Raw genomic sequence first — 23,301 nt, 5'->3', positions numbered from 1 at the left:
CATATCCAAGAAGTATCCTGGGGACAGGTCTCACCCCCAGGGGGATGCCCAGCCACAAAATCCTGAGTCAGCCAGTCCAAGCCAAAGAATCTGCATTTTTAAGAAGTACATCCACCTCACTTGATGCAGAAAGCCCAAAGACCACACTTTCATCAGACTTTTCTCGAGCTTTCCTAAGACAGCCAGCAGTTAAGAGCCCCATGTCTGGGATCAGACTTGAGATGCACTTGCAGCCGTGACACAGGAAAGCATCCGACATCTGGGATTCAGGTTCCTAAATGTTAACATGTGGACGACGATGGCATCAACCCCCTAGCCTGGGCCATACAAGCCACGCTCTTGGCTCCAAGCCCAGCTCATTTTTAAGTGTGGATAAGTGCAGCCAGGCCCCAGCCTGCCCCAAACCTGAGGCTGCCTTGCTAACACTCCCACCCTCCTCTTCCTCGCCTGGCTCCCATCAGCAGCAGCCCTGGGACGCCCGCAGATTTCATGGCCACGGGTAGCGACCGGGTAGTGAGGTGGTAGATGAGGCGCCCCGGAGATGTGCCCAAGGAGGAACAGGAGGGAGACGCTTTAAGAAAAGGCACCCTTGGGGCCCGAGCCATAAGGCAGTCTGTTTACGGCCATCTGCTTGGCTGGGCCGCTATGCGCAGAGGTGCAGACAAGGGAGGCGTCTGAACAATCGCAGAGTCAGCACGGTTTACGTAATCGGCATGGCGTTATGTAATATCGGGAGAGCTGTGAGCGTGCGCTTGCAATGACCCAGGGTGACCGCCACCCAGGGTCTCTGTTCTGCTCCCCAGATGCTTGCAAGGGGCACAAGGCGAGGCGTCCAGGGGCTACAGAGAACGCAAGTGGCTGAGCTGTGAGGGAGCCCTACGGGGGGGAGGAGTGACGAGCTGCAGCTCACCAACCCCCTCCCCAAGGTGTGGGGACAATGTGTCTCACTGTGCGGACCTACAGACGTGCCCGCCAGTGGGAGACCCCTGCAGGACCCTCATCGCCTCCGAGGCAGGTGGCTGGGGTCTTACCCAGCAGGCTGGAACCCCCACCCTCAGAGGTCACCCCCTAGGGCCAGTGGTGGCCTGAAGTTGCCCCCATGTGCCGCAGGATGAAAGCACCAGGAGGGTCAGAAACTCACCAGTAAAGGTAGTAGAAGAAGGACAGCAAGTAGAATGCCAGCTTGCACCAGGCCTCCTTCTGGCAGTAGCTCAACGTGTCGGCATTCATGACCGCCGGCGGGTCGTAGGCTAGCTCCGAGCTATCTGCCGGGCAGTGGAAATACCTGCGGGGACAGAGGACACAGCACCCTTGGCTCTGAGGCTCAGATGGGACGTGGGAGGCCATCTCTGTCCAAGGGATCCCTACTAAGTGGTGGTCCACCTCTGCCCGCATCGTCGCCCACATCGCAGCCCGGCAGTGTCCTGGAGCAGGGCGTAGCTCCCAGATACAGGGACCCCGGCACCACGGGGACGGCACCCGCAGACAAAGCCGCTCCAATAGAGGGAAACGTGTCACCTGGAGCTGCCTGTGGGCGCCAACAAGAGCCTCTTGCCCCAGGGGCGCAGGCACCCATGTGGGTGTCAGCTCAGGAACAAGGGCGACTCCACCGACCACAGTCTCTCTGAATCATTAATGACTGGGTTTAATGCCATCCTCCACTCAGACCTGAACGCTAGGGGAGGGATGTCGCGTGCCTGCTGGTGTGTGGTGGAGTTCAGATACTATTCTCCTGGTGGCAGGACCCTGAACAGCCAAAGAGCATTGGCTATGATGGGGACAGGGCAGCAGAGGGACCTGGGGCAGGAAAGCACAGGGAGTGGGCCAGAGGGAGGCTGAAGTCTATGCAGAAACACCCAGCAGGCTCATTCACAGGAGTGAGGGCCACCCTGGGGCTGACCTCTGGCCCCGGCACAGCCTCGGAGGGCTGCTGTCACTCTGGTGGAGGCAGGAGGCCCGGCCGGAGAGCAGCTCTAGGCAGATTTCTCCAGGGTTCAGAAGAGCGCCTGGTCACTAGCAACATGGGACCTGGTGTTCCAGCCGAGCCTCACCCCCTCAGAGGACAGCGACAGTGTCGGTCATCACAGGGTGCCAGGAGGACAGCACAAGCCGATTCAGAGATGCTGCTGCTCTCAGTTCTCTAGGCCACTCCTTGCCTCCTAAGCGGCAGATTCAAAATCCAGGGGCCTCTGGGGAGACCTCGTTCAGCGAGGGCAGGGGCGGCAGGGTGGCCAAGCGGCTTGGTGGAGAGAGCCGGGGCTCTGTGGCTCACCGGCCACCGGCCTGACCTTTGCCAGCTGGCCACTGGCCCTCTGAGCCTCAGCTTTGTCATCCGTAAAATGGGGATGAAAGTGCCCACTCCACAGGCCATCATGACGCATGGTGCTGGATGTGATACTCTGCCAAGAACAGGACTGAATGGAGGTGCCCGGGCTGCTTTCCGCCAGCACTGGAGAGCCAGGGCAGGAGGGGCCGAGTCCGCACAACGTCCCGGCCTGGGCCCGGGGGAGGCAGGAGCAGAAGCCCAAGGCAGACGGTGTTCAAGGACTCTCATTTTCAAAGGACCCTCCTCTCCCTGTTTCTTTTCCTTTCCTGAGCACTTAGGAATTGCCAGAACTGACTCCACAGTCAGACAAGGTCCCCCAGGCGGGGACATCACAGCCACTCCCTCACACACGCACACGCAAGGACTCTGTGCCCACCTCTCCCCCGTGCTGGAAGAGCACCAGTCAGTCTTGTAAATCCACCACATCTTTGATTCCCTGGGCTGGTGACACGCTACTAGAAGGCTCTTAAATAGATTTCTCTTGCAGGGAGGGGGCTTTCACAGGGAGCAGGCCGGGTGACAAGGACACGGGCTGTGATCCGTACGGTGGGGGCTGAACTAGGCTGCTGTGTCCCAGCTCAGCGAGTCTGGGCAACAGTCCCCCTGATCTGTGTGTGACACAGGGAAGGGTCCACCTGGTGGTGTGGATACTGGGTAAGCTGAGCCCACAAAGCCCTGGGGTGGGCAGGAAACAGATTCCAACAGCACAGGGTTCCCAGGTGACAGTCGTCCATGCCCTCCGTGGGTTACCGTCACTCACAACAGGACTCTCCTGGGGCGCCTGGGGGCTCCGTCGGGTAGGCATCTGCCTTTGCCTCGGGCCATGATCCTGGGGTCCTGAGATTGAGTCCTGCATCAGGCTTCCTGCTCAACGGGGGGTCTGCTTCTTCCTTTGCCCATCCCCTCCCCCCGCTTGTGCCCTGTGTCACACTCACTTGCTCTCTCTCTTTATCAAATAAGTAAATTAAGTCTTAAAAAAAAAAAAAAAAACCCACAGGACTTTCTTGTGTCCCTGAGTCATTTCCCTTTCTCCCTAAAGCTGCACTTCCTCCTACTCTAGGTCAATGGCGCCACCCCTGCCAGCCTGCAGAGCCGAGGCTGCCCTTGCCCCACCCCTGCACCTGCTCACTGGCCGAGCTCACATCCACAGACCCTCTCTGTCCATTCCCACTTCCATCGCGCAGTAACCCTGGGGGTCCAGTTCTTGTGTCTCTTCACCTGAGATTCCACTGTGATCACCTAACTGGACACATCCTCCCAAGTTCGCCCTCCTCCCCTCTACTCAGTGGCCATAGTTGCTTTCCTAACACCGAGTCAGGCAGTGCCACTTTCTCCCTCAAAAGTTTCTGAGAGCTTCCATTCCCTACAGAATACTTTGATTCCAACGCCCTGGACCCTCCACGCCTGACCCCTCCACAGAGGGGTCCATCAAGCCCACATCCACTGTCCCTCTAACCACTAACACTAACCCAGTGCTGTCCTACCTCCGAGCTTGTGCTGGGCTTGCCCCCCACCTGCAGACTTCCAAGTGACCCCCTGCCTGTTTGCCCTAAATTTCTCTGCACGTCTGCACGCATTCCTCACGTCTGCTAAGAATCTACTTCCCTCCACCACTGGGATAAACATGCGTCAAAGGTGAAGATCCCATCTCACACCAACGTTGGACTCCCTTACAGGGCCGGGCGTGGAGCATGTCTCCCAGGGGCACTAGATGAAGGAGAATGTGCTGCAGATGTGACAAATGCCGGCTACGTTTCATGGTAAGAGGACAATGAGGAGATATGTGTGGGGCACAGCAGTGCTGGGAGCAAGGGGTCAAGGGTGCTTGATTCACCTGCACGGCAGCATTCTGCACCTCGGTTTCCCCTTCCTACCTCCTACGTCCATATGGCGACAGTATTTTACAAAAAGCCCAAATCACGTGATCGGATGCCTAGTCTTGACAGAGAATAGAATATTTAAAATCAGAACTGTCCCAGAAAATCCAGTCCATCTGGTAGATGCTTTTTTATTCAGATATTATTCAGGGGCACCTGGGGGGCTCAGACAGCTAAGCCTCTGACTTTTGGTTTCAGCTCAGGTCATGACCTCAGGATCGTGAGTGGTAGAGTCCCATGTCAGGCTCCTTGCTGGGGTGGAGCCTGCTCAGAATTCTCACTCTGTGCCCCATCCCCAGGACAAACAAATCTTTAAAAAAAATAAAAAATAAAAAAGAGGGCAGTCCAGGTGGCTCAGTGGATTAGCGCTGCCTTCAGCCCAGGGCGTGATCCTGGAGACCTGGGATCGAATCCCACATCAGGCTCCCCAAATGGAGCCTGCTTCTCCCTCTGCCTGTGTCTCTGCCTCTCTCTGTGTCTCTCATGAATAAACAAAATCTTAAAAAAAAAAAAAGATATAATTCATGTGCCAGAAAGTTCACCTTGTTAAAGTACACGATTCAGTGCTTGTTAGCATGTTCAGAGAATTGTCCTGTTATCACTAGCACCTAGTTTGGGGACATCTTCACACCAAAAGAAGTAAGTCCGCACCTGTTAGCAGGCCCCACCTGACCCTCCCGGCCCCTGGCAACCACCGCCTACTTCCCTTCCCTTCAGACTTGCCCCTTCTGGACATTTCACATGAATGGCCTTTTGGGCCTGGCTTCTTTCACTTGTCACGCTCAGGGCTCATCCATGTCGCAGTGCATATCACTACATCACTGCCTTTTATTACCAAATAATGTGTCTTTGCAAGGACATACCGTGTGTCTGTCCATTCATCTGTTGGTAACCATGTGGACTGTTTCCATTTGGGGGTGATTTTGAATAGCTGCAGCTGCTTTCAACAACGATCCCTGTGGGCTGAGGCTGCAGCATGTGGAGCTGGTGAGAGAGGCCTTCCCTCACGGGGTGCCATCTACGAGTAGCTTGCAAAGAAGGCCGCGGAGAACAGGTCTCCAAAAGGCAGAGAAGGGAGGGAGGCACAGGGCAGCCAGTCTGTTTGGGGGTCATTGTCTCTGGAGGGCCGGTGCCCAAGCAGATAGGAGGAAGCACAGAGCAGCCCCACCTCCAGACTTACCTCCAGAAGTGATAGAAAAGTAGAGGGACGTTCAGCCCCAGGGTGAGCCACTCCTGAGCACACAGGAACATGATGCAGAAGAGGCTGTGGATGCAGTATTCTGGTAGCACCAGCTGCAGGGGGGCAGAGACACAGGCCTGCATTACAGGGGGTACGGTCACTCCTGCCCCCAGGCTGCCAATGCACTGGCCACCCAGAGGCCTTCCTGCAGCGGCACCGAATCAGATGTAGCCCATCTCTGCTACATCCTCCTCCCTGTGGCCCCACAGCCACGCTTCACGCCCACGTGCAGCAAACACAGGCTCTCAGGCACCCTACTTACCAGAATGGGCTATTGCTTCTAGGGGTCATCCTTGCCTGGCCGTGGAAAGCGAGAAGAGAAACACCCGCGATCCTGTAAGTGCCCTGCTCCTGGCTTTCCAGGCCTACGTACCCTCCTCTACAACCTGGCAAACCTAAAGCAAATATGTGTTTTTGTTTTAAATGTGGGCGGGCCAGGAAAAACAGAATTTCTCCTGATGGTAGGTGGACCAGGGGAGCCCAAAGAGAATGGCAGTGACCAGGGAGGACAGAGAGGCCAGCCTGGACCAGGAGATGCTGGGGGAGCTGGCAGGAAGACCAGGCTCCCCAGCCCCAATGCAGCCACGCCAGGGATAAGTGGTAAAGAGAGTTTATTTTTATTTATTTATTTATTTATTTATTTATTGGTAAAAAGAGTTTAAAGTCATTACAAATTCCCCAGGATATTTACGTCGTAACAGAAATCAAAGTTGTGACCGTAAAGAAGAAATGTGGTTCCCCAGGCCAGTAAAGAAACCCAGAGATGGAGAGGGAGTGCACCATCTTCCCCATCACGTAGGAGCCAGTGCGAGGCCCATTGTTGAGCCGGCATGAATGCCTCTGAGCTCCTAGAAAAATCTTTCCAGCCAGTTTCGTGGGCTTATCTCAAATGCTGCTTCCTAAGGGAAGCCCCACTCAGACCATCCCTCACCCCTGCAGCTCCTGCAGCCCTCTCAGGCCCGCTTCGTGCTCCCTGACCTCACCTGGCGGACCTCCTGGACCTTCCCCTCCCCCAACGAGTCAGTGTCCTCCTCCCACCCCCAGCACACACACCCGCGCTGTCTCCTAGACTGAGCAAGTGTGGGATTCGGTGAACCGGCCAGGGTGTGGGTCTGCGGCATGGACTGCTGGCCTTACGGATGCAGCCTGGCTCACCAGCCAGGGTTTCTGTGGACAGGAAACAGACCGCCTCAAACTGTCCCATCTTTGGGCTCCTTCATCCCTTCCTGTGTTCACGGGGCTTAACTGCCCCAGACGACCCTGTAAGAGATGTGCTTCACGACCAAGCAGCATCTTCCTTACCCAGGAGTCTGCTCAGGGATGAACGCATGGACCCATGCCTTGGAATCGAGGAGCTCTGGAGTCCCACCAATGGGGCCAGCTTTCCAGACACAGCAGCCCAGGTCACAGCCAGCCTGCAGGCCTCGGCCACCGGGGAAGAGTGGGCATCCCCACAGCCCCTCCTCACAGGACCGCCCACCAAGTGTCCCGGCTGCAGCCCTGCTCACCTCCCCTGCGGAGTCCATGCTGGATTTCAGGCCCAGGGCCTCTCCCATCTTCAGGGCTTGATTTACAGTGGAAGCTTCAACCTTCCAAGCAGGGAGGTTGGTCACTGTCACCACACAGAGGGAAACTGCCAACCGTGCTCTTCTGGGGCCTTCTCCCAGTGGCCTCTTACTGTCTCTGGATAGCACCCCTACCAATGCGAGAGGCTCCTCCCATTTCTCCCCCACCTCGCTAGAGTGCGGGGTCCCGTCCTGCTTGCTTCCAGCCACAATGGTGTGGATATGAGGACCTGCCCCTCACCCCTAAACCACAGGGCCGGTGACAGGCTGCCAGGTGTCCACACTGGCTGCACAGTGCCCACCTCTGGGGATCACACTGGGTGAGTCACACACAGCAGCACGCCAGCAGCCAGACCCTAGCACCGGCCAGCCAATGCCACCCACTCTGAGGCCCTTCTCTCCCCGACACTGCGAGGGCATTAGGGTGGGGAGTAGCCCGTCCACCCGAAACCCCAGGTGAGAAGAGGGCCCAGGTGATGGAGGAGCATGTGAGTGTGAATAGGCCAGTGGCCTTTAAGCTGCTGAGATTCAGGGGTTGCCTCTCACCATAGTATGATTTGACCCATCTAGTCAGACACAGGATGAGGTACCTGTGGGAACAGTGGGGCCGGGCTCATCCCTCTATCCCCCAGCATTGCTCCTCATGAGCACGGCCAGCACAGCGGGGCTGATGACCATGGGGCCTTCATGCTCATCCCCACGTGGCAGCTGGACTGGATGCTCTACTCTGAGCTTACCTGCTACATACAGATCACCTTGACCCTTGACCCCAGTGAGCACACCCTTGACCTTGAGCCACATCCCCACACTGGAGAGGGTTGGGTTTTCCTAGGAAAAGCTGCTGAATGACACCAACCTCATTCTCCCCCCAGTGAACAGAGGAGCTGCCTCCATGCAGGTGTGGTCCATGCAAGGAGGAAGCCCCACTTGCCTGATTTGCAGAGCCAGAAACACTGACTATGCCACCCCATGCAGGTCTGGTGGGACTGCGAGGGGCTGCACTCACTCCACCCAGAGCAGAGGACGGGGAGACCTCACCACACAGGGAGGCCAGAGGCCCACAAACAGGGAGAGGTGCCCTAGGGACCCAGCAGAGGGTGGGTCCAGCACAAGACACCTGGAAGGGCCACCACCTCACCATGTACTGGCATGGAGCCCGGGGCAAACGTGATTTTACTCCGTCTGTGAGGGCCTCAGTCTGGGAGCACGAGCAGAGCTTGCACTTGTCCAGGAAGACCTCACTGATTTCACCCACTCCCCAACCTCTACCATCACTCGTGACTCCCTGCCCAGGCTCCCAGGCTCGCCATCTCATCCAGGCAGAGCCTGGATCTCACCCAGATATTTCCCAACCTCCAGCCTCTGCAAAGCCACCCTCGCGGACGACCCGTGGCTGCCCACAGCCACCAGCTCTGACTCCTCTGTGTCACCTTTTCCCTCTCCTATCTGCCATTTTTCTTTCACTGCCACTTGTGGTTGTTCTTCCTCTTTTATTTCTACTGCCCCTACTGCCCTGGGCCTCCGCACCCCCTCCAGGGCCAGGGCAAGAACATTCTGGCAGGTTTCCTTCCTTATACACATGCACTGTGTCCAGCAGAACACGCACCCCTCGGCTCAGCTCCTGAATCCACAAACATGTTCTCCTGACGATTTTACTTGATTTGTCTTCAAAGTGATTTAACTGCATTTGCATGTCTTCCCATTCACTGGCGTGTGTGTTGTGTTCTTTCCTGGCTTTAGCCCACAAACAATCTGCTGCTGGCTGGTAGCCCTACGTGTTACGGGAGTGGGATGCAATGAGGCTGCACCTTTGTCTTACTTCACCCCTGACAGGCAGAGGGGCTGCAGGATGCCAGGGCACTCTCCTGGTGCACAGGGAGAGGGATGTGAAAGAGCAGAAGGATGGGACCTCCCGGGATGGGGGGGAGGAGGGGACAATGGTGCAGAACGAGCCCGATGGCCGCGCACCTGCTCCTGCCTCTCACCATACATCCCAGGTGGACGGGCCAGCTGAGTCGCTGGAGAAAGTGTGCTGGGACCACACACATACTGAGAGCCACTGGGAAGCCACACAGGGAAGCCACCAGGGCTGTGTTCAGCTTTCAGGGAGTGGCAGCTGTGAGACCCAGTCTCCGTAGACTCAGACAACAAGCTTTTCACTATAAGCACATTGGGCTCAAAATATTCGCCTCCACCTCCAAGTGTTATATGAGTTCTGATAGTTACGTGACGGTCACTGTGTGGTCCTAAGAAATGCAGCTAACCCTGTGGGGTCTTAGTTCCCTTATCTGTAAACACCAGCCCCCATGGCCTAGGAACACAGCCTCTCCTATGGAGGAGGCTGTTATGGGAGGCGAAGCCACATCAAAGGCAGAGGTGCACTGTCATGACCCTTATTGTCACTATCATGTACCAGCTAATCCACACTCAGGTAGGTCACTTGTCGCTCTTACCCAGGACCGATTTTGGCTTCCTAATTCTCCACCTAGTCTCCCCTAAACCACACACACACTGAAACAAAGCCCCCAGCTTCCCCAAGTGGAGAGAGAAACCAAACCTGCCTCTCTGACCATGAAAACCCAGGCTCTGCCTGTTTTTAAGGACATCTAGGTCTCTGTGTCTATCTGCCCCAGGGCCCACGGGTGTGAAAAAAAAGGATAACACCCTTTCATTTGATTCCCCAAACAGGAGCCCTCCTGGATGAGCAGGGAAGAGGCAATCTTCTCATAACCACCCAGGTGGAGACACCGGCTCCGCTGTCCCCAGGTGAGTAATCGCACACCTGATTCACCTCAGGGGAGGCACGACGGGACAGAGGGAAAGAAAGGTCGCATGCCTGGGAACCTGGGATTCTGCTGCACTGGAAGATTAGGAGAAAAGCATCCCAAGTGCTGGCAGGAAACCTTCTGAGTCCCTTTGCTCGAAGGAGGGCACTTTCTCTGCAGTCACTCTGGGTAAACCACTCCTGGAAGGCAGCGGGTTAGAGCCCATGCCAGGTGGGAGCAAGGAGCAGGGAGCAGTTTGGGCTCCCTGGCCAGCCTCCCTAAAGGCCTCTGATCCCCTCGTGCTGTGGACTGGCGCCCTGGCCTCCGATGGCACGATTAGCCGGGACACCCAACAGCTAGGCTTGGGGTTGGGCTGACCTGAATGACCATTTAATGGTGCCAGCCAGTTCAAGTGTTTGACTTCCTGAAATTTGCATCAATGTCCAAAAAATATCCTAAGAGGTGAGCGGATGACCCTGGCACATAAGTACCTAGCACAGAATCGCCTAGAGTAGACGTGGAGAGCCACCATGAGCTCATGTGATGCATGCTGATGCATGTCCCCAGGAACCATGGGCCTCAGGGCAGCCCGGGTGGCTCAGCGGTTTAGTGCCTACTTCAGCCCAGGGTGTCATCCTGGAGACCCAGGATCGAGTCCCACGTTGGGCTCCCTGCATGGAGCCTGCTTCTCCCTCTGCCTATGTCTCTGACTCTCTCTCTCTCTCTCTCTGTCTCTCATGAATAAATAAATAAAACCTTTAAAAAAAAAAAAAAGGAACCATGGCCTGGTTCTGCGCCCCACACAGCCAGCAGCATCCTTGTTGGCATCATTGTCAGGGTCTAAGTCAGACCCGCTTGGTTGATCCCAGGGACTGGGCCCAGCCTCGAGGGGAGCCAGTCCCCGATCATTTTCCCTGTGGGCCTTTTCTGTACACCAAAACCCACAGAGAATTGGACAAAAACAGCAAGAGGCGTTCTCTACCTGGGTCCCAGCATGCAAGGACAGAAGAATCAAATCGGTCCACCCTCTCCTCCACCCACCCTCCCTGAGCATATCTCATCCAAATCAGGAATCAGGGGAGGTTCTGGGGCTCTCTTGCCCACATGGACTCACTTCTCTGCAACAGTGGCCCAGGGAGAGAAGATAGGAGTGAACCCACATCCCCACTGCCGACTGCTCTTGGCTACCCAGCCTGGGAATGGTCCAGTTCACAGCTCAGCCCCACCCTCAAGGTGAGACAAAGCTGTGCCACCTGCCACACGTGTTAGACACTCACACCGTCACCTGGGATTGCTCTGGCTCTCCCATACCCTGCCACAGGCCCCAGAGCTACGGGATCCTTCCTGCCCTGATGGCTGGCCATTGGCTGGGGCACCCCTGGCCCTCCTGCCCCTTCTCATGGGCCCTGACCACTGGCCACACCACATGCTGGGGAAATCCTGCACCTCGATCCATGAGGAGGTGTGCCTGCCCAACCCCACAGGGAAGAAGGTTCCTTCTGTCCAAATTCAAGGGTCTAGGCAGTTCCTGCAGGAGAGGGAAACTAGGAGCAGATGGAACAGAATGGGCTTGCCAACCACTCAGCTCCCTGGACCTCCTACCCTGCCCATTTCCTCAAGCATCACCCTCATAGCTGTGCTCCCCAAACTTCCTGGTACCTCCGAATCAGCTGGGGTTGTTGCTAAAACACAGATGGCTGGGGCCCACCCCAGAGTTTCAGATTTTGTAGGTCTAAGTGGGCCCTTCCGTGCTGGGAACATGTCCCTCACACGGTGCTCCCTGGACCAGCACCACCAGCATCACCCAGGAGCTTGTGAGAAAGGTAGAATTGGGGTTCTGCTCCAGACCCACGGAACCAGAACTGATACTCTAACAGAATCCCCAAGGGCTTAGAGCACATTCAAGTTGATGGCACTCAGCACCGATTCCTGAAGTAGGACCCACCAGCCGCCTGCACCACAATCGCCTGGGGTGCGCACGTTAAAATGCAGATTGCTAGGTTCTTAGCAGTCTACTCCGGGCCAGGAATCTGCCCAGGTGATTTTGTTAAACAGTTGTGCTAAGAGTCACAGGCCAGGGGTGTGAAGAGGACACGAGGCACAGACTTCCATTTCAAAGACCTCACCCCCAACCCCCCTCCATCCGCGGGGCTGTGACATCCTGCCCTCGTGGACTGTCCTGGGCAGGCAGCCTGCACAGGAGAGAGCAGTGCCCCCAGCCGCCGCCATGCAGGAGAACACCCTGGGGAGAAACCTCCAAGGGTTGGCCTGGCATCTTCCTAGGACAGGTGGCCGCGGGGGGTGGGGTGCTGTCCCACAGCCTCCTTCACCAACCGAACCCCCAGCCTCTAGCCCCGCTGACTGCCTGTGCTCCCCCTCCCCGCCCTTTATGGCTCCTTTCTCTGGCTTTCCAGATTTGGGAGGCGCCTTGTTCCTTTTGGGTTCCTCCAACCTGCCTCTTGTCACTGTTTTTAGACACACTTGCATTTCAAAAGCCTCTCTGCCACTTCCTCACACACTGTTAGCTGGGACCCAAGAGCCCCGTGAAGGGGTAAGAGTAGAAGTCCTCTCTCAACACCACCTTTTCAAAGGGATGGAATCCTCTTACAAGTGCATGCGGAGTCTGGAGATCTGAAGTCACCCTCGGCTATCCACTCCTGTACTCCTGGTCTTTAAGCCAGGGATGGTGAGGGGAGGAACTGTGGGCAGGATACAGGGAGTGATTACGCAGAGCTCAGACTATCTGAGAGATGAGATGCCAACAGGAGGGAATGTTCTAGAGGCAGAAGGGCAGAGGGGCAAGGATTTCACCAGCACACCTGCTGGTGCTGAAGAGCCCACATTCACACTCAGCAGATATGTACTGTGAGCACTCACTGGGCATGAAGGCTGGGAAGTGTGGTGAGCGGAGACCACAGTGTGTGTTGTGTGCACGGTGTGCATGTATGCACAGTGTGCATGGAGTCTGCAGCACAACCAAACGGGAGCCTGAGCACAGAGGGGCAGTGTGCGAGCAGCTCAGGGCAGGAAGCGGGGAGACAAATGCTCGCTCTGCACGTGCTCCTTGGAGGTGGGAGGACTCTGCTCTGGGGAAGGCAGAGGGCATCCCCAAGGGCATTGGTGTCAGCCTTCATTGTGCTATAAGATCATCACATGCTCCCGTGTCCCAGAATGACATGACTTATAAATCTCCCAAGGAGGTGACACAGAGACCAGAAACCCTTCATACCAGTTTCTTATAGCCTTGAGGCTGTGGGGCATGGTGGTGGGCATCTCTCTTGGCAGGGCAGGCCACATGACTTCCTCTCCTGGTGCCCACAGCCCCAAACAGAAAATCAGGCGCATGGTGGGCGAGTTGGGTTGAGTTGACCATCCTTGAGGTCCCAGAGGATGTAGGCTCCAAGACTGGGCCTGCAGTCCCTGCCCTCCCTGCTCACCCCTGCTGCTTTCCCCGCCCTGCCCTGCCAGCCCAGCACGAAGGGATGGATGGAGCCCTCTGCACAGAGGCTTCTGTTGCCAAACCTTTGATGGAACAGGACGCGCTGCTTCAGGTTGTACCACAGACAGTGTCTTAATTGAGTGAGCCTCGTAGCGGTGCAGGGCCTGAGAGACGGCATCGGCTCCCCCAGGAGAGCCTCTCCAGAATAAAAACAGACAATCATCCTACTTAACAGTGCGAAAGTGCATTAATTACCTATTCCCTCCAGCTGCTCGGAGACTTTTTGCTCAGAACAGGCAAAGCAGGGTAAATTGAACAAGCGGACAAGTGTGTGGGGGGGGCGGGGGGGGGAAGGAGAGTTGTCGGGTCCCGTTTGCGGAGCGCCCATGGCAGGGACACAGGGAGGTGGGCCAGCGACCCGACCCAGAGCCCTCGGGCAGGGGCAACACTGGCCCACATGGTCCCTGCACAGTGTGGGTCCAGTCACACAGGTCCACGTGTACGTGGCGTGTCCACGGCGGAGGTACCCTCTCCAGCCTGCATCATCGCAGGAACACAGGATACAATCTGACAGATTTCACGCAGGGCTGGTGCCCCTCCATCCCCATGTCATGCTAGGGTCACCTGAGTACACGTGTGTTTCTCCAAATCTGGTAAAGTTGGTGGTGGCTGGTGTATGCCACAGTTTACCAGGAATTCAATTCACCAATTCACATTTAGAGAAGAGGCAAAATCATAAGGTCACGTTTGCTTCCAGGAGGCTCGGGGGCACTGTCCCGGCGTGAACAGTACCAGATTGAGGGAGGAGAGCAAGCCGATGGCCAAGCCCAGAGCCGTGGGCTGTCGAATGACAAGGGACTCAGTTTCATCTATAAAATGGGACCAATACAGGTGCCTACTTCACAGGACTATCATGAGGGGTGAGTTAGTGCAGGTGAAGGCCTGAACGTTGCTTCTGGCACAAGCGACACCCAGCAGATAACCGCCACGGTGAGAAGATGCTCCGATGTGCACACTCCTGCCGGCCCTGCAGTTCTTGTCAGCTCAAGCTCCCCGTATGCCTTGTAAAAAGCAGTAATTAAGCTCTCTTGAAAATTAAGCCAACGTGTCTTCCCTTTCCTCTCCAGTCCATTTCCAGTGCTTGCAGATTTTTTTTTAAAGATTTTATTTATTCATGAGAGACACAGAGAGGCAGAGACACAGGCAGAGGGAGAAGCAGGCTCCATGCAGGGAACCCGATGCGGGACTCTATCCCAGGGTCCTGGGGTCACGCTCTGGGCCAAAGGCAGACGCTCAACCACTGAGCCACCCAGGCGTGCCCAGTGCTTGCAGATTTTTAAAATCCTCTCCCTCTGCTCACTTCTGTCCCCAAAATGCCACATATCCTGGGGTGTCTGATTGCTGCCCGCAACACTGTTAACTACTCCGAAGCACTGCAGCTCCCGTGCTTCCCAGGAATGACTGCCACATCCCCTGGAGCCCTGCCCGTGTGCACATTGGAGGGAGGGGAGTCTCCCCACACAGCTCTACCAGCACAGCGCCTGGCAAATTCACCATTTATTCACTCAACAAATGCGTGCCAAGGACAGTGACAGGCACTGGAGGTGCCGCTGCTCCTGTATCCCTGCATCCCTAGGCTGGCAGGAGGGACCCCGGCTGAACAACAGAAAGTGCACAACACTTAGCGGTAAGCAAGCCTAAACGACGGGCAGTGGGGAAACTGAGGCAGGCACACAACCCAGCAGGCAGCCATGGGCAAAGGCCCAGCCGCAGAGACAGGACACACCATGGCCAGAGCAAGCCTCTGCCACCCGTCAGAGGAACTACAGCGGCCTCCTGACCAGCTGTCCTCCCAGACCCCCCTTGGCCCCTCCCACCTCAGTCCCTCCCCCTCTGCCTGACTCCCCCTTGGCCGGGCTCCTCCCTCGGCCCAGACCTCGGCTCCCAGACCACTTTCACCAGGACCCACAGAGATCTTTCTGAAATATAAATTAGGTCATGTTACTTCTCTGCTCCACCCTGCATGCCTCCCCGTTGCTTCTAGAACAAGACCCGACTCCTTACAATGACCTCTAAGGCCCTACAGGACCCGGCCTCCATGCCCTCCTGACTCCTTCCCCTCTACCCCCTTGCCCACTCACACAAGCCATACTCATCCCATTGCAGATCCTCAAACCCAGCCTGCCTGTCGCTACCTCAGGGCCTTAGCATGTGCCATGGCCCCTGACCAGAGAGTCCCTCCCCAGACCTCTTCATGGCAGGCTCCTCCTCATCTGTGAATCCACCCACGGTCACCTCCTCAAAGATCCCGCCTGCTCCACCTGGTATGGTTCTGTTCGATTTACTTTAAATGCTTCACTGTACCCAAATCTCAAAGTCCTTGTGTTCTGTGCATCTCCCCCAACTCCATCAACCCCGTTCCTGGAGCGATCTCATCCCCAGCCTCAGCTGCAGTGGAGACGGACGGCCTCTGTGACTCCCCAGCAGACCCAGGACGTGCGTCCACGGTGCTTACTCATCCCCTCAACACTCGCTGTGCCAGGGTCCATGTGCTGGCAGGGGACGGGGTCAGCATGAAGCTTGCACCCCGGTGTGGAAAACACATGCTGGGAAAGATGGAGCGTGACACAAGGAACTGCAAAACCTGTGGCTGGAGGTCTGGGGCCCAGGGCCTGGGGGCGGCTGCCCAGAGTCATCTTCTGGCCTCGCTCCTTCTCTGGAGGGTCCATGGTGGCTAGGACAGGGTGCGCAGGAGGGACAGAGCCGCGCTGACGGGCTCGACACCGAAGGCAGCAGTGGGCTCATGAGAGCCAGAGGGGGAGCACCAGATGAGCAGGTGTTCTGGGGGGACCACAGGCTCGGCGGGGCCAGCATCAGAGGTGCCCACGGGACAGCGGGGTGCAGGATCGGTCCTCACAGTGGGGACCCGGAGGCTGAGGAAACACGGCAGATGGAACTCAGATCGCCTGGCAGGAGGTGCTGAGCACAGAAGGCGGAGAACCAAATCCAGCCGGGCCCCCCTACGTGCAGGGACTGGGACGAGGAGAGAAGGAAGAGCCTGGGAGCCCAAGGTGGCAGAGGCTGAAAGTCAGAGACAGGACGGCCGAACCCTGCAGTTAGGGGAGAAAATGCCCGCTGGCTTGGGGCACAGGGCAGAGCCAGGGAGGTCTGGGGGCGAGAGGCACAGGGCGATGCGCTGGCCCCCACCGGTTCCTTCCCCACGCCGGCTGACTCGGGGCTCGGGATCGGCAGAAACACTGAGCACCGGCCATCGGCTTGCAGGGATGCAAACAGTGGTGCTAGGGACACCTGTCTCGTTGGCCATGCTGTCAGGTGTCCCGGAGTCACCACCAGTAATCACTAGTCCACATGTGTCATGGATGCCCCCGCTGCAGCTCATCACTGCCCTGTGGCCACCCCCACCCACCCACCTGCCTGCACCAGGGCTCCTGCCCTCCCGCCACTGTGGGGGCCCACCTGGCCTGGGGGTGCAGCCCCTTCCCGCCACCTCGCAGCTGTCACGATCCTGTGAAGCAAGGGCGCTCGGTGTGCATAGGCTCGTTGCAGATGGCGGGGACCGGGTCAGCTCACTCCTCCTCCTGCTCCCAAATCTTCGACGTTGTCCTCGGGGCCACAGGAGGAGTTTGTCACAACCAGGCAACTCAATGACTTTCAGGAGCGGGGGTCAGAAGGACGCGCTCTTGTGACGCTGTTCTGATGGAGAACTCCAGGAGAGCTCCACAGGGCTACGGTGCCATCCCGTCTAACCCCCAAGCTGGTGTCTGGACACAGCTGTGACTTCATGGAGCCCAGGCCTCGTGGAGGCTGCTTGGACATGACAGGACATGAAGGTCACACGTTGCACGAAGGAGGTGTGAGCACAGGCAGGTGTCATTGCAGGGAGCAAACAGCTCCCACTCTGCCCCTCTCCTCCCAGAAAGCCCTGCTCCAAGCATTTTTGTTGCCCACACCCCAACCTACTCCTCGGTGACTCCGCGGGGCTGCAGCCCTGACCTCTGATCCCAGCAGCTTTGCGGCCCCCAGACCTGCACACAGCACGAGCAGCCAGCGGTGCAGGCAAGCGAGGCACGGCGGGAGCAGGGATGCCAACACCGCCGCTAGAATCCTCTCGGACCAGGCCGCAATCGGCAGACGCTCACGCAACTCCCCGCGGTGCTGCTCTGTTTGGCTTTTTGGTAAAACTGCTGACACATCCTGAAAGCCCGCTGGGCAGTGATTTGGTTCCAAACCCTCCGCCACAGAGGAGGCTGTGTGTCCTGCTGGTTAACACAGCGCTGGAGACACCACTCCAGGGTCAAAATATTCCTCATAGCTTGAACGATTTCCAGTTTTGAGAAAATGCTTATCTTTGTAAGGATTTCCAATGTGTACCTTATTGTTTGGTTGTTTTGCTTCTGGCTGATGATCAACTGGGTACTTTTAAAATAGAAGTTTTTAGTTCCCCCAGAAACTGATCCCCGAGTTGCTCTGGCAACCACCTGGAAAACTCTGGAAAGCTCTATCCTGGTTCCAAATTTCTTAGATTCTTCCAGTTGTGCTTGGCTGTGCCCCGACTGAGGTTAACGCTGACAAATTTTAATCCAGTAACTAAACCCCATAAGGCTCCTCGAGGAAGTGCTGCACCCTAGCACGCTGCGGTCAGGACATCTCCCCACCACACTGGTGTCAACCTGCGCCTTCAGAGAAGTGGCATCTGAAAACCAGAGACACATCCAGGGTCGTGGGATCGAGCCTCAGTTGGGCTCTGCTCAGTGGGGAGTCTCTCCCCCCGTGAGACTCTCTCCCTCCCTCCCGTTCTCTCTCTCTCTCTCTCTCTCAAATAAATAAATAATCATTAAAAAAAAACAACTCTAAAGTCAGCTGCAGTGGGAATGAAAAGTAAGAGATGAAGGAACATTATTTAACATTTTTAGACATGGCTTTATTTCAGAATGGATTGTAGGTGGCTCACCAACGTGTTAATTAATCATGACATGTTTGTCTCTGTACGGCTATATTTAGCAATACCTAGGATCATGCGTAATTCACTCGTGTTTTTAAACACTTTTTTCTGGGTTTGTTTTATTTCCTGCTTTGGAGAAAATGCAGGAATGTTATGAGCACTCATTGGCTGAGTGCCTCCTGTGCACCAGGACTGTACAGGTGCCTCAGGGCACTTGGGTGGGAGGAGACACAGACTGGGCTTCACTCTGCAGGCCAACTGTAAGGAATCCAGGAGGACGGAAAGGGCAGAGAATATTTCTTGTTTAGTGGATTAGAGGAAGTTTCATGGAAGAAACATCTGAGTTGGAACCAAAAGATAATATTTTAGCCAACAGAGAACATTCTAGGTGATAAAATCATGTAAGAAAAGGCATAAAGAAAGGAAATCATAGGGGTGGCTGGGGGCCTCAGTCCATTTGGGATCTATCTTCAGCTCAGGTCATGGTCTCAGGGTCCTGAGATCGAGTCCCACACTGGGCACCCTGCTCAGCAGGGAGTCTGTTTCTCTCTCTGCCTCTGCCCCTCCCCCTATTCATGCTCACTCTCTCAAATAAATAATTTTTTTTTTAAAGGAAAGGAAATCCCAGGGCAGTCTCACACATCTCTATTCACAGCATTTGGCACAATCCCTGGCACATAGTAGGTACTCAATAAATGCTGGTGAACAGATAAGTGCTTGAAAGGAAGTAGGCTTCCATAAGGTGAGGAGAAATTATAGACAGCCCTAGAAGCACTGCTAAGTATCAGTGATTTGTGCTCCAACACCGGGGCCCAGAGAAGGTTTTGGGATAAGGTGGTCTTACCTGATCAAGGTTTGCTTAGATCACTCCAATGACATGCACGGTGAAACCGGGAGGAGGACTGGAAAACAGACCAAAGGCCAGAGGGAGGAAACCCAGCTAGTAAGCTACCGCAACAGTCCAGGCACAAGAAGAGAGTCTGAGCCCTTAAGAAAGGGACTTGGGGGAGGTGGGTTGTAATTCATGAAGCACGTGGGCAACAGAACCCACAGGCGAGGACAGGTGTGCTATCCAACCTGAGTGACATGGAAGACGGTGTCTCCATCAACCAACACAGTCAACTGGAAGAGTAGGTTGTAAGGCATCGTGTTTATGGCAGGCTGAAGGAACCCTTCAACATCCCTCTCGGGATTCCTGCTTTAACTGGTAAAACAGGACTTTCCACCAGCTGCTTCCACATGTTGAGGAAACATCAGGGAGGAAGCCTGTGGCCTAGCTTCTCTTGCTCCAGGCCCTGCCTGTCCCTACATGGTCAGGGCCTAAAGCCCACCTCGGTGCCAGCACAAGCCCAGAGCCCACCCCTCTGCGGCACTTTCTCTCTGTGTGTGTCTGTCTCTGTGTCTCTCTCTGTCTCATACTTGAAGGTACTGGAGTCCCATCATGACTGTCCCTGCAGCTGGCCAGCTGTAACACTGTATTTTTAACCCTCATCTGGACTCTCGTGTCTGTTCTCAACTGGCTCACACCCACAGAGGTGAACTGGCTCACACCCACTGGTTCTTCAGCACGTCTGACCCCAATACTGAGTTTGAGGTACAAGATGTAGAACCAGGTACAGGTGCTCTGCAGATGATCAGTGCTAGCCTGGAATTCCAGAGAGAGCGAGCTAGGAGAAGGCATAGTTTGGGGGCCGTTCCAACATGAATGATGACAGAAGTCCCAGTCCCGGGGTAGGTGAGCCCCAGGGAGGTGGACTCGCGCTCAGATGTGCACAGCACACAGGGATGCAGGAGGGGACGGTGCAGGGAGTCTGAGGAACACACCTCCCAGCAGAAGGGTCACCTGCCGCCCAACCCCAGCTGATGGCTATCTTGAAGGAAAGAGTTCTAGTATTGCCAGATTTTGTACATCTTTTCCCAAAAGCAAGCTGAAAATCGATTCTTGTGTGAATTTTTTCAGATGCTTAAAATATTAAATGGGTCTAGTAAAACAAATTTGCAGTAAGTATATGACTACAGGTTGCTGACTGCAACTCTTAATACAGAACAGGAAAAAGACAAGGCCAAGGGCAGGACTCAAATGGACACCAGTCTTCACGGTGGAGAAGGGGATTAAGGCAGAGAGAGGAGCATGTGCACAGGACAGAGGGAAACTGAAGTGCTCTCCTGCCGGGCACCAGAAAGGAAAGATGACCAGCAGTGAAGTGCTTCAGAAAGCCAAAGGGGCTGAGAGTGAATACATCAGGCTTTTGGATTTGGTCTTTGAGACGTCACTGGTGACCTTCAAGATACCAGTTTCCATGGAATGAAAGGAGCACCTGCCACGTCGCAGGAGATTCTCAGATGAGTAGGGGTGAGCGGGGCTCTTTCCAGAATCTGGTGACATATGAAAGAACACCACATGTGTTCGTAACAAAGGGTTACCAAGGTCAGTGACACTTTGTAAGACAAGGAAGACAATGTGTCTGAAGACAGGGAAGGCAGAGTTGTAGCGACAAGAGTCAGAAGGTACACAGGAAAGAGGGAACTGGTCCAGACACATTCCAGAATGAGCTGGAAGGAGACAGAATTGGAGGGAGCCCATGAAGGGGCAGCCAGCCAGTGGGGCAGGGAGGGGCCCTGACCTGAGATAGGACTAGAGACAGGAGGGTACCAGGCAGAGCAGGATAGAGGTAGGGAGCCCAGCACCAGGGCCCCGCTTACTCACGAGCACTCAGGGCCACTTCTGGGAGAACAGAGGACACTAGGGACACTAGGAGCACACAACGGGGCCAGCATCCTGTGTGCATGTGAACATTCACACGGCAAGCAGGACTCTGGGTCCCCGACGCGGGCCTCTCAGCCCCGCTGTGGCTCCTCACACACTGTGGGGACCCTGAACAACCACCCACTCAGGGATTCTTTGGAACCGTCACTGTCCTGAGACAGTACAAAGACTGTTCTAGACTGAAAGAGACTGCAGGAAATGTGACAACCAAATGGGAGATGCAGTACTTAACTGGATCCTGGAATTTTTTTGCAAAAAACAAGCTATAAAGCACTTTTACGGGGAGCAGGGGAAATGTCCCCGGATTATAATGAGACGTCGTCATCAGTGTCCTGGACACGACCATGTACTGTGTTGTGCTGGCGAATGCCTTTGGGGTGAAAAACCATAAGACGTGCAATCAAATGGTCCCGGTGCGTGCACGAGTGTGGGCTCTTCGCAGTGGGGGACAGAGGAACAGACGGAGCACACATGGGTCTTGGTGAAGGAAGACTGTGCAGGCATTTGTTGTCATCCTGCTTGGTCAATATTACCTTACATTTGACCTCCCCCCCTCCCCCAACGAAAACGTGAAGCTCCCATGCAAACCTCAGCACTGCACTAGAAACCCAGAGGTTGGGTCCAGAGCCTTGGCATTTCTTGAAACCCCCAGGGGGTGGGGGGGCTCTAAAATGCAGGCAGCAGCCAAGACCCCTGTCCTGTTTCTTGTTGGAGCTGACCTCTGAAACCCTACCCTTCCTGGCCAGCAGAAGAGGTTCTGGGGCTAGTGACTGGATGCCTATGCACCCCACGCAGCCCCATGCTGGTGGGGAGGGCAGGGCCAAGGAGGGGCAGCCACCAGCCCAGCAAAGCCCCTGCGGCCAGGCCACCAACGCGGCTGAAATGCATCAGTAAACCTGAACAATGAAGCCTGTTTACCAAAAGGCTAAACATTAGAATCACCCCAAGGAAGTTTTAAAACTCGGGACAGCCAGGATTTATTCTGAACCAATTAAGTCAGAATCTCTGGGGATCAGACAACAGTTCCTAAAATTCCCCCAGGAGATTCCAGTGTGCAGCCAAGGTTAAAAACCAGTGTCCTGAAGAGCACTTTGCGAGTGTTAGCGCTCACAGTTAATAATTACGTGGGCCAGGCCGGGACCACAGCCAGCTCCCCACCTCCTGCTGTCCCGGGGGGGCTGGGGGTGTCTCACTGGCCAGGCTGGCTCCTTGAGCTAAGGATAGAGTTTCTGACACAATTTGTTTCTTGAAAGACATAAGCTCATCTTTTTTCACGAAGCATAAACATTCCTGGTATTTTTAGGCACGTGAACTATGTCGTGGTTCTGCAGGACCCTGCCAGCCCTCCCGCCAGCTGTGAGCAGGGTCCACACGCAGCACCCAGCAGTGTGAGGCAGAACAAGGTGAGCGTCTGCACACCTCCTCCACCGCACCGCACATGGGTGCACTCACACGTGTGCACACACACGTAGAACACCCGAGTCCCTGCTGGCCTGCAGGCTTCCCACACCAGCCACTGATGTGTTCTAACTGTTCTCACTCAAGGCGCAGCAAACAGCAGGGTACCATCGTGCCATGGAAGGGACCAAAACTCCTCTACACCTCAGCGTGGGGGTGCGTCTCCCCTGGCACCATGTGCATCACAGTAGCTCACAGGGTGAAGACACGGGGTGGGTGCCACGTGGAGGAACTTGTGGTCTGCGTGTTGCGTGACATAAACAACACGACCCCTGCACAGGAGGACATCACTGGAACTTGCATGTGTCTCTGGTCATGAACTAGGGCTGTGTGGACACCCTCTTCTCTCCCGGAAAGAGCACTCCCAACCGCCCTGGGTGAGAAGGTCCTCTCAAGAGCAGTGCCTGTCCTACAGGGTCCTAGAGGCTCTGAAAGCCATCAGGGGACTTTGTGCAATGGCCAAAGTCAGCTCTGACCAGCCATGTGCTCTGCAGGACTGGGATAGTCCTGCAGGGAGTAAGGGGCGGCTGGCCGAAGGAGACCACCGGAGCCTCCAGCAGAGTCCCCACTGCCCATCCACGGGAGACCCAGGAAGGGGGATAGGGGCCTAGTGTCTGCAGGGTCTCCCAGGAGCTCTCCACCCTGGAGACCATCACAGTCACCAGGGGGCTTTTGAAAACACCATTTTCCGTGCCCCCTGGACTAGTTAAGGGAGACATCGTGTGAGGCCCCTGTATCCAGATTTTAAAAGCTCCCAGGGAAATGTGAATGTGCTGCCAGGACTGGGAAACTGATCAACAAACAGTGTCCTGCTGGGGCTGCGGACAGTAGGTCAGCCCCTGGGCTCCCCGGGAACTGCTGGTGACCGCGACACACCCTCTTGTGCCAGTGCGGGCAGCAC

General features: G+C 55.8%; 1 protein-coding gene across 3 annotated transcripts in view; it reads right to left on the bottom strand.

Annotated features, from left to right (window-relative positions):
* The window catches only part of CNIH3 (cornichon family AMPA receptor auxiliary protein 3), a 215,471-nt gene that overhangs the window by 14,640 nt on the left and 177,530 nt on the right, over positions 1-23,301 (bottom strand). For all 3 annotated transcript variants that reach the window (XM_072732665.1, XM_072732663.1, XM_072732664.1), the window contains 2 exons: positions 5,384-5,496; positions 1,142-1,285 (listed from right to left, as the gene is read on the bottom strand). In XM_072732665.1, coding sequence (XP_072588766.1) covers positions 1,142-1,285; positions 5,384-5,496 — 257 coding nt within the window. The remainder of the gene's footprint in view (positions 1-1,141; positions 1,286-5,383; positions 5,497-23,301) is intronic.

This window comes from Vulpes vulpes, chromosome 13 (assembly GCF_048418805.1).
Source record: "Vulpes vulpes isolate BD-2025 chromosome 13, VulVul3, whole genome shotgun sequence".
Classification (NCBI taxonomy): Eukaryota; Metazoa; Chordata; class Mammalia; order Carnivora; family Canidae; genus Vulpes; species Vulpes vulpes.
Note: the sequence above shows the minus strand (reverse complement) of the source record. Positions and strands in the feature narration are given on the sequence as shown.